At 31.5% G+C, this 12,141-nt stretch overlaps 2 protein-coding genes and 1 long non-coding RNA gene across 3 annotated transcripts; 2 read left to right on the plus strand and 1 right to left on the minus strand.

Annotated features, from left to right (window-relative positions):
* The first annotated feature begins 494 nt into the window (after positions 1–494).
* Positions 495–2,139, plus strand: LOC145057223 (coiled-coil protein). The gene is made up of 3 exons (XM_079005002.1): positions 495–793; positions 1,111–1,625; positions 1,762–2,139. Exons 1-3 carry the CDS (start codon positions 589–591, stop codon positions 2,005–2,007), a joined length of 966 nt encoding a protein of 321 aa, XP_078861128.1. The 5' UTR covers positions 495–588; the 3' UTR covers positions 2,008–2,139.
* Positions 2,140–5,505: 3,366 nt separating this feature from the next.
* LOC145057226 (uncharacterized) lies at positions 5,506–12,141 on the minus strand. Its single transcript, XR_013686022.1, has 3 exons — positions 11,961–12,141; positions 6,173–11,504; positions 5,506–5,847 (listed from the first exon to the last, which is right to left on the minus strand). It is a non-coding gene; the product is annotated as an uncharacterized LOC145057226 (long non-coding RNA).
* On the plus strand, positions 6,494–7,973 carry LOC145057224 (putative casein kinase II subunit beta-4). The gene is made up of 4 exons (XM_079005003.1): positions 6,494–6,668; positions 7,041–7,393; positions 7,466–7,631; positions 7,732–7,973. The coding sequence occupies exons 1-4, from the start codon at positions 6,494–6,496 to the stop codon at positions 7,863–7,865; spliced, it is 828 nt and encodes a 275-aa protein (XP_078861129.1). The 3' UTR covers positions 7,866–7,973.

Raw genomic sequence — 12,141 nt, forward strand, 5'->3', positions numbered from 1 at the left:
TAGAGAATATCTAATCGTTAAATGGGTTGTGAAATCATTAAATGGGCTTAGAAATCGCTAAACGGACTGTGAAATTAGGTAAACTTTTTGCAAAATGGCCATAAATTTTCGTTAAAAAAAACTCTCTAGAAAACTTCAAAAAAAAAAACCTTTTTTACACCATCAAAACTCTCTTTTGCTAGGAAAATAACCTTTGAAAATCCATAACAGAAAAAAAAGATTTTTTTTCCGAATAAAAACCTAAATTTATTATTTTGTAGATTTGTTTGTCATTTTCGTAGATTAAAATCATAATATAATTTTTTTATTATGAATTATTTTTTGAAGATTTTTAACATAAAAAAACTTTTAAAAAATTATTATATTTAAACATTTTAGATTTTTTTTAAAAAATATTGTTTTGGCTATCTTAAAAAAAATCTTAAATTGCTTTTCCTAAATCTTAAAAAAAAACCTTATTAGAGTCTAATGATTTTCTACGACTCCTACGTCAGTCAACTAATTTAGATCAAGAAATTACTCGTTTTGCCCAAACCGACTTCCATAATCTATTTCTACGATTCTACGGCGGAGCAAGGTTAATTGCAGATGGAGGAGACCGGTGTGGCCATGTCGGAGAAGACAGATACTACTAGTAGCGGAGACAGCGCTTCAATGGAATCGACGATGGAGAGATTGTCTCATTTAGAGAACCTCTACTTTCCTAGGGCTCAACAATCCTCCGCTCTCCTTCCTTCACAACGTAAATCTATCCTCCAAGATCTTTACTCCCGCGACGTCCCTGTGTTTTTAGGTAATTTCAATTTCCTATTACCCATCTCTAATTCTTTCTTCAAATTTATATTTCAGTATTACCCGATCAATTGTTTTTCTCCTCTACTTTTAATTGCTTGATCAATATCGAATTAGAGTTTACATTCGTTACCTTTACGAATTCACTTCTGTAGACACAAAACCCTGAAGTTTGTTCACTTCATATAATATGTTCGATATGTTACAGTTGTTAGCTTAAGGCATTGGTTATCAATATAACCTAACTTAGTTATGAAATTTGCTCATGCTTTAAAGTTTGCTATTGTTAATTTACATTCATCCTGTATGCATATTCAGAGCGCTATGGATCACTACTAACATTGGAAGAGCTTAAGGAATTCGATACATTAAGTGATGATTATGAAATCAATTGGCATCTAAATCATCTCCGAAGCTTGATTAATCCTACATCCGAGGATTTGAAATCAAGATCTGCAAAGATAAAGAATCGGAGGCGTGCATACATGGATAAATTGATGTTTGATGGGAAATTCTTCTCTGAGGATGCAATGAGGGATAGAGAACCTTATCTACACCATGAATTTGTGGGGAAATTTCAAGATCAAAGTGGAAGACGCATGGCTAGGCCTGGGGAAAGGTGGTCAGAGACATTGATTAGGAGGGCTGAGGAAGCACTTTTGGTGGAGAAAATTAGGCGGGAACAGCAGAGATTGGGTGTTGATGAAAGAGAGTGGGTGGGGAATGAGAGACAACAAGAAGAACAAGAGGAAGAAGAAGAGGAAGAGGAAGAGGAAATAGAGGAAGGAAATGATGGTGATGATAATGTTAATGGAAAGATGCATCAACATGAGGTAATTCTTTTCTTTATGTTTATTGAAATATCTTGTGATTTGTTGTTTCTTAAAGAATATGATGATAATCTTGAAAGTTGTATTTGATTATGATGTAAAATGATTCTTGAACATGGTTGGTGTTTGTTCTTTTTAGGTTCTCCCAGATGACAAGGGTAATTTAGTCAATGCAGAAGCATCAGAAGCTACAAGTATATTATCAACCGAAGAGATGGAAGATCGAATGGATCAGTTTACACATGTGATGCAACAAAAGTTTCTTGCAGGTGAAGATGATGAACATTTTAATTACTTGAGTATAGATGAAGATGAGACATTGGATGATCATTGGATGAAGGAAGCTAATTATGATGCTGAAGAGAAATACTTTGCTGATGTTTGAAAAGTCAAAGCTCCTCCCTACTTTTTTTTTTCTTTCAAATTTGATAGATTTCTGCCTTTTTGGGGTGTGTTTTTTTAATCTGTAATGATGTGTAAATTAGATTGTTATTTTAGTAATATGGCTTTATATTCATATCGATTTTGGTTCATCCACCATTTTGTCTTTTATCTCATTTATCCATTAATGCTTCTTCTATGTACTCAACTAGGAGTTGCGAACTTTGCACAATTTTGCAGAAAGCCTGGATTAAATAAAAAAATAGCAACATACTTTTGGATTAATATTATAAAATACAGTTAAAACATATTTGATTGGAGGCAGATTTGTAGATATAAGATTATTTTATTAGTTTATTTGAAGTTGTTAACTCTTTTATATGTATAAATAAGAAATTGTTCGAATTCCGTATTTTGGTGAATAAGGCGATAGTTAGAGTATCAGATTCAATTGAAAACGAAAACACAATTTATTAAATTTTTGTGTATTCAAACGTCCTTAAAGCTTCATATTTCAGCAACATGTACAAAAAAACGTACTTTATAATGATAATGAAAAAACAGTGCTTCATAACGATATATAAAAACAGATTTTGAAAGGTTGGGTTGGGTTATCAACAGGTCAACTGGTTTAACCCATATAATTAATAGGTTGGATAGGGAAATATATAAATAAGTCAGTCTTATGACAATGTGAAAATGTTAGGTTTGATTCAAAATATCCAAAAATTTAAATAAACCAGTTGGATTGGGTTGAAATATTTAACCCGATTATTAAATGGGTTGGAACTCAAACTCAATTCAGATCGACCCATTACCAACTCTAATTTTCTTGGCATTTCGTAAAATTACATTAGTTATTCGTGAAATCACGTATCCCAAGAATAAATGCATTAATATGTGAAGTTGTTTTGCAAAATTAATAAAATTCAGAAAATATTCATGAAATTATTTTTGTCAAGAAAAAACTATCTTTCATTTTTTTGAACGGTGGATGTATTAGAAACTAGCAAGACACTAACACAAAAGAGAGTTACAGATTACAAGCATATAAATGAGAAATACACCAATTAGTCCACATGATAAAGTTAAATTTTGATCTATTATTTACCCAATTGAACGCAAGCATTTGAATATCATCCGCCGCCTTGAGAGGGGGGCATCTCTTCTTCTTAAAAAACAATTCATTATGAGTTCTACAAATACGCCACAATACCGAGTATATTAATAGCAATCTAAGATTCAATCTCTTCTTATTAATGCCCAAGGTAATCAAAACCATTTTGAACTCATCACAATTATTGAGAATGGAAGGCAATAAGTCACCCTAATTACTAAACCAAGACCATATAATTGCAGAAAAATATGTTCAACACATTCATCTTTTTCCCCATAGAAGTGACAAGTAACAAAATCCAATCGAACTCCTTTTTTCACAAGCTTGCAAGCCATCAGAATTCGATTACAAAGCATACTCCAAACAAAACAATTCACTTTAATTGGAACCCATTTCACCCAATTAAAGTCGCACATATGGTTATTGACATCCAAATTATTATCCATTAATTCTCTAAGAGATTTAACAGAGAAAGACAAGCCAACCTTCTACTCCCACGAATCTCTATTCTAGACAAAATTGTACCCGCCACCATACCTGACAGTTTCTCCAACTCATCCGACTCTTACCACTTCTCGGACATCTCTTTTGTTGGTGATTTGTATCATCAATGTGTATTTAAGTGTAATTGATTGACTTGTTGGCCAAAATCAATCTTGATGAATATTAAACAAGTAAGGAAGGTGTGGAGGCATGAAGTGCACACTTGTTTAACTTTACTCAAGATTCAAAGCAGATTGTCATTAAACTATTTTAGTGACAATTTTTCAAACATAAAACTGTCTTATGACAGTTTTCTGATGGAAATGGTACTTAAGCAATTTTGGACTTCATTTTATGGTACTTACGAAAATCATATCGATTCATTCTTTGTTTTGTCTCTATTTTCCGAGTCTTATCCGTTTGAAGATTGAAAGTACCATTCAAATACTTCAATCTGAAAGTGATTACACAATTCTCAGAATTTCTAAGTATTGTTTCTAATCTAACATCATCCACACGCCTTGAAAAACAACACCATTGCCAATATTAATCCTATCCGAGACGTTGCAATTCTTATCACTTTCAATCATATACAACTTCGGGAACTCGATTCTTAAAATTTTATCACCACACCATTTATCCTTCCAAAAATGAGTATGCTTCCCATATCCTAATTTCCTGCAAAAAAATATATATCAAGACAAATACTCCATTCATCAAGCTCCCATTTTATTTGACAAATGTCCAGCTAAGCCCCCGGTATCCTACATCTTGCAAAAGACAATTCAAATTTGATCCGATCCGATCCGATCCAATTACAATTCGGTTGGATCGGTTTTTATAATTCGGTTTTCAAAAACCGAAACATTTTAAAACAACATATAGTTATAATATTACTCAATTTTACACAAGAAGCGAGAAAAATTATTTAGTTGTGATTTGAAATTTATAAACAACTACTAAGTAAATATTATAGTTAGATATTTAATAGATAGAAAACTTTTGAGAGATAAGACATATTAATGTTTTTTTTTATCGGGTGAAATGTTTTGAACCTATTTGGAAAAAAAAATTACAAAATTAATAGATAACTATAGATATATATTATAAATAAATAAAAGTTTATTCGGTTTTTTTGGACTATTCGGTTCTTATTTTATAAACCAAAACCAATCCAAAATCCAAAATAATAATTTGGTTTTGTTGAAAACCAATCCAAAAGTCCGAATATTCGAACCAAATTGTCCAATTGGACAATTCGGTTTTATCCAAACAGTAAACAGCCCTAAAAGACATCCCATCAATTCCCCTTGTATTATGTAATGTCATAATACAAGAGGACCAAAGCAAATTATGTTCAACTCTAAATCTCCACCACCATTTTGCAAGGAGTGCAATGTTCATCAATCTAAGATCACCAACACCAAAGCCACCCAACTTTTTTCGTCAAGTAATTGTCTCCCAAACGACCCAATGAATCTTCCTACAATTATCAACACCTCCCCAGGGAAATCCCCATCTAATGCCTTCCAAAACTCTAATAACTTTTTTTAGGAGCTTTAAAAAGAGAAAAATAGAAAAGAGAAAGACTACCCAACACGGACTTGACAATAGTAAATCTACCTCCAAACGAAAGATTTTTAGCCTTCCATATAGTCAACTTAATCTTGAAATTCTCAATAATGGGATTCCAATTTTTAGCAACCTTTAGATTTGCACCAATGGAAAGATCAAGATATTTAAAAGGAAAGTAAGCGGGCTCATATTGTAAAATACTAACAAGATGACCAATTTCCAAGATTAACTTTAAGAATGGAGGCAAGATTAAAACATCTAAGCATCCTATTTAATTTGATAAAATTCCACTCCCCCACAAACATAACATCATCCGCATACATAAGATGAGACAAAATAGGATCATTATTAGGCAATGAAATACCTCGAAAGATAAGACAATCACAAGCTTTCTTTAAACATACACTTACACCTTCCATGACAATGATAAAAGAAAAGGATCACATTGTCTAACATACACTTAGACCTTCCTTTAAACATACACTTAGACATTCCATAAGATGCGACAAAATACGATCACATTGTCTAACACCTCTCCTAATCTTGAACTCTTTTGTGGGCGAACCATTAACCAAAATTGAAGCTTTTCCGGACGATAAACACCCTCTAATCCAACTTCATCCATTTGTCTCCAAATTTCATTTGCTCCAAGATAGAATCCAAATAATTCTAATTAAGAGAATCAAACGCTTTATCAAAATCAACTTTAAAAATAAAAATTTGCTTAATTTTTTTTTTGTTATCCTAAAAATACAACTCATTTATAACAAACGGACCATCAAGAATACTTCTTCCTTACACGTAAAATTGTTCCAATCCAATTATCTTTTCCGTAATCTTTTGTGAGGCCACTTTTATAAAACTGAAAGTTAATTTTTGATACATTTAAAATAAATAAATAAATAAATAGTTTAGTTTTAGTGTGTTAGGTTTCCATTTTTAGTAATTTTGTGATTAGAAATCACTAACGATAATCAATGACTTCTTGACTTACCCAACGACTGTTTTCTTAATGTCCATGAATTTGCAAGAATCCTCCTAGGGCGAACTTCGCACACGATACGATTTCTCCCTACCTCTTCTGTGCTCCCGCCGGCATAATCCCTCCGCCGACGCCATCATATACATATAAACGCACTTGTTAAACTCAATCCCTCAAACGTCAATTTCCGAGTGAGACAATGAATTTTACTTCCTTTCTTTTCCATCACGAATTACACCCAAAACCCTAATTTCTCCATCTCAAAATCATATTTCCTGCTGAAGGATTAGGCTTTGTTTTTTCAACGAGATAGAGACAGGGAAGAAGGATAAAATGTACAGGGAGAGAGGTGGAGGAGGATCGAAGGCGAAAACAGAAACGGCCATGGCTTCGATTGGAGGCGAAGGGGGATCACGTATGGATGGAAAAGATCGTAACAAAGACCGTTTATCAGCTGGGAACTCCAGGCTCTCTGTGTCATCTTATCCCGATAAGAAACCGACTAAAGGTTTTTCTTTTCTCCCTCTCTCTCGAGATTCGTGCAATATCATTGTTAAAAAAGCCGATTTCGTAGGTTATACTTATGATTTTAGCCATTTATCTGTTTTCGTACGATTGTATGGTTTTGGTAACCAAATGAGCTCATTGAAATGCATCAAATATTGGTAATATCAATATGAGGCAGTTTTCTTCATGTGAAATTGCAGTCTTTTGTTTGGATGATAGAATATGAAGAACGAGATGAATCTATTTGTTATGTTGTGAACATGAGAAGTAGATTAAGCAGCTCTTCCATTTGATTTTTGTTGCAGACCTGTTATGGGAATGGTTGACATACTTGATTTTCATCCTTTAATAACAATTTTTTATGGATATGTAGGAGAGGAAAAAGTGGTAGAGGAATCTGAAACAGACAGTGAGGAGGAGGAATCAGATGTTAGTGGTTCAGATGGGGAGGAAACATCTTGGATTTCCTGGTTTTGCAGTCTACGTGGCAATGAATTCTTCTGTGAAGTTGATGATGACTATATTCAAGATGACTTTAATCTATGTGGATTAAGCAACCAAGTTCCATTTTACGATCATGCCCTTGATCTCATCTTGGACTCTGAATCCTCTCATGGTGATTCCTTTTCAGAGGAACAAATTGAACAGATTGAATCAGCAGCAGAGACTCTATATGGTCTCATACATGTCAGATTTATCTTGACAACAAAAGGATTAGCTGCTATGGTAAAAACTATTTAAAATTCTTTATTTTTCTTCAAAATTAATACAGTAAATAATAATAATCTTTGATGATAGCTTGAGAAATACAAGAACACAGAATTCGGAAGATGTCCAAGAGTCTTCTGTTCTGGTCAACCATGTCTTCCTGTTGGTCAATCTGACATTTCACGCCAGACAAGTGTCAAAATTTACTGCCCAAAATGTCAAGACATTTTTACCCCTCAGTTCAGGTTTCAAGATAGTATCCTTTTTTAACTTTTTTTTTTTTTTTTTTTTTTTTTTTTTTTAAATATTTTATGTTTGTGGAAATGTTTTTCTTTAACAAGATGTAAAATAATAAGACCTTGATGGAGCTTTTTTTGGGACAACATTTCCTCACTTGTTCTTTTTAACGTATGGACACTTGAAGCCACAAAAGACAACGTTGCAGGAATATGTTCCAAGAGTATTCGGTTACAAAGTCCACAAGCCATGAATCAAATCACATCATATTCATACAATAACACCATAATAAGATTTTATTTTATTTTTTTCTATCATATGTAACGAAAAAAATTAAATTAAGTTCTGTTGTTATTGATTATATTATTGTTGATTTTGATTCTGTGATATTTTAGTTAGGGTTGATGTCACTAAACTTCTAAGTATACATCATAGACTTGCTCAACTTTCTAATTTTGTATTTTATTTTAAAATTAAGGTTATTAAATGGCAACGAGCTTTAATATCTATGTAAATGATATGTAAACATGCTCATGAGTCATGCCACGACTTGACCTTTTTCTTTTAAAAAAATAAAATGATGGAAGAGGATTCGCAGTCAAAATGTGGAAGTGGTTCAGATTTTTTTCCCCTTCCTGTTGAGTGATTTCAAATTTAAATAAACATGGGGTTGATCATAAACGTGATATTCTTTTATAACTCGAAATAAATGTGTTTTGTAACAACTCTTGTGCATCTTGTTATGTAAGATTTATTGCAAATTACTTCCATAATTCCAGCATAACAATGAGTTTTACAATAATCTAGATTTATCAAAAAGAAACATAAAGTATAATACCAAAACAAAATATAATGTAATATAAATGTATCATATAATCAAACCAAATTATGGGTTTTGATCAAACCAAATTATGGGTTTTGAGACATTAGAGTGTTAAATGTATCAATCTCACAATTGTTTAGTATGTGAATTTTAGTATCAACTTCATCCTAATAAAAGACATTGCCGCTTGCTCATCAAAACCAATTCAATAAGGTTTTTTAATGATTCAGTATAGCCGGTTCAACGAGGTTTTTGTAAATCTACATGGTTTGTTTCGGCTCATAAATAAGCTTAAAACCATTATTAGTTGAACCACTATATTCCTCGGGCCTGGTCTAACCGGCCGATTCGACCTGGTTTTTAAAACATTAGTTTTTAAACATCGTCTTCATTTCATCTTTTAAAGGATGACCATCTTTGTGATGATTAAAAAAATATTGTATGTAAAACCTTCGATATTCTCTACCTAATTTAGAGTTAAAGACTTAAAAGGGTAACCGAATGTTTTTCATGTACATATTTAGTCACTTTTTTATTATTATTATTATTATTATTATTATTATTATTATTATTATTCTTATTATTATTATTAAATTGACAAATATGTTCAATAAACATTTTTTTACATGTAAGAGCTACATTTTTTTTATTATTTTTTTGTACCCTACAAGTCCTCAAACTCAACTTGTTTATCAAAAAGACATCTTCATCATGACTATTGTCTATACCCTACTTGTTTGGATAGAATCTTCAATTATTCTTTTCAACCCATGTCAACAATATGATACCATGCGATCGAAGGATGAAATACCGACTATGTCTTCCCCCTCTTACCTATCCAACTCAGATATGGAGGTGTACTCTCGATCATTGTGTGCCCTAATTCTATGATAGATGTTTATTTCTCGAATTAGTTCAAAGTAGGAAGCTTTGAACAAATGATTGTAGCTTTTGAAAGTGTCATGGACGTGTACAAAACCAAACTTCCTGAAATGTTTAGTTCAAAACCTCATGGCTTCCATTTCATCTTGTTTCATCCTCTTCAACTTCAAATGAAATTTAAGTACAGTTGTATGATATATTTCAAAGTTTGAGATCAATTCATTCCCCAAAATAACAATTTTTCCTTGGATCATACATAATGATTAACAAACAAAAGGATACATATAAAACATAATGATTATCAGACAATTTTACCAAATGAAAATTTTCATCAGCTAACAACCAGTATTTTAGCTAGTCCAACAAACATAACTTTAGATAGTTTGAAAATGTAATTATTGGTCTCTTTATGATTTCTTAGCCAAGATGTTATATTTTATTAAAAAGTTTACTAACTATTTGTACTTAGAAACTCATCAAAGTACATGAATTGACACATATTCTGTTTTTCTTAGAAATGTATTCTTTCTCATAAAAAAAGGACATTTATTTGATGAGGATAATAAGTATATATTATTTAGATAAATACATATGAAGAATCTAACTTTTACAGAAGAGGATATCTACTCAGCTTCCATGCAGAAGTATGAGAGAAAATAATTCAAATTCTGTTTTGAGTTGTCAATTTCATGATTTCTGATTTTGTTTCAGAAAAGGAAAAACATTCCAATTGTCATTCATTGCATATCAATAATTGATTCCATAATATAATCATTTGTTCCGATAACATTTACATACTTTTACCTAGGCAAAAAAAAACATTTAATCATAAGAAACAATTATTTTGTGTTCTTATACTTTACTATTTTTAGAGAATGATAGATTAAAAATAGATATGAATCAAGTCACTTTTTACATGATATAGTTATATTATGTGCGGATTATTATCACCACTATCTTGTGAAGCTCAACTTTTTTTTTTTTTTTTTTTTTTTTTTTTTTTTTTTTTTTTTTTGTTTTTTTAAGTTTTAATGTTCAAAGCTTTAAGCATTGATAGAGTTCAATAGTTGGATATGAATCATAGAATTAATTCCCAACACAACAAATAAACCAAATATAAAATGTTAAGTTCATAGTTTGTAAGGTTAAACATTTTGTAACTCGAGATATATCACAAAAAGAGCATTTATAAACAAAAAGAACAAACAACAAAAAGTAGTTTTATTCGTTTAATGACCTTATCTTAAAAAGCGTTCGGCCTAGCCGTAAGTCAATTGAGAGATTCTAGGTTCAAGACTTGTTGGATCAGGTGATTTAAAAAGTAGATTAGTTTGTTGTTCAAAAAAATATAAAATAATTAAGATTTACATTTTCCTTTTTCCACATCACATTAATACTTGTTAAACTTGGTGCATCTAGATGGTTTAATTTGACAGTTTTATGTATGATTTGTAAACTCTTGATATTGAATTTTATACTTATATTTATCAATAACACGTCAATCAATGGGCATAATAACAAAACGTGATGACTAAAATAATGTGACTAATGCATATGAGCATTGAGGCCCATATGACCATAATTAGAGACGATGTATTGTGGCTTCTGTACATGTCTGTTTGGCTTCTTCTTCAAAAGGCCATATAACCAAACTAGTCTCCCATAAAACAAGGATATTCCCTAAAATTCAATATATTTATCAACTAATAAAAGAAATCATTTGTATTATTCAAGATGTGAGGGTGTCATTTTTGTTAGGGTCGGAAGGATAAAAATGTTTCTGAAATCGATATGAATTTTGGATATGTTTGAAAGCTCGTGTGACCACTTTCCAAATATGATATTTTGACATTGTGTTTGGGCTACCCGAAATCCAAATTATATACATAATCCTTCAAGGAACAATTATGTATCAACACATAGACATGAGCCCACAAATTAGGGTTTGTAGAAATCAGATTTTGATTACCAAAGATAAGATAATTTGACATGAAATGTTGATTTTATCCCATAAATAAGGGATGATGGTTTCAAGTTAATTATCAAAAATACTATCTGAAAATAATAATTTTCATACTACTTTCCTAAATGAAATAAATTTCTGGACTGGGAGTTGCTCTCTCGACCCCTGCCATTTGGTCAAACCGAGATCAAACTCGTTTTGAAAAAACGTGCACTCTCCACCTCCTAATTTGTAAATAAAATAAAAAATTAAACTTTATTGGTAATCTATAAATTTTATTATACCAAAATAAAAAATTAAATTTTATTGGTGACACTAAAATCACCAATTGTTAAAATAAAAATGTAACTAAAACATACCAAATAATATGAGTTCGTTTTGGTTTCGCATAAACTATGTACATTGTTCTCAGTTTTGATTTTTAATAAGTTTAATTGCTCTAAAATAACATTTCGATTATGACTAGTGTCTAAAGGCATTTGGTATTTATCTTGATCTATATACGAAGTAGGCCAAGCGTTATAAAAACAAAAAATAAAAAAATAAAAAACCTTTGACCGAGAAACTGAAAGGGCATATGCTTGATCATTACATCTCTTTAACTCACGGCATGATCAAGCATGTAACATGTTTCGAAGAATTCTATTCGTATTTACCAAGTTATTTTGGGTTAAAATTACCTTTCAAAAATGTCAAATTTGTTGAAGTGTGAAGTGTTTGGGGCTGTTTTTACAGAAATCGGACATACTGGAGTCATCTCCAGCCACTGCCAACCCACCCTCCGCACCACCGCCGTGGCCAGCCCTAGCAGCACCGATCAGCACCATTTTTACTCTTATTTTCCCTCCCTCCCTCACTCAC

Source organism: Lactuca serriola, chromosome 6 (genome assembly GCF_051521515.1).
Source record: "Lactuca serriola cultivar US96UC23 chromosome 6, Lser_US96UC23_V15, whole genome shotgun sequence".
NCBI lineage: Eukaryota > Viridiplantae > Streptophyta > Magnoliopsida > Asterales > Asteraceae > Lactuca > Lactuca serriola.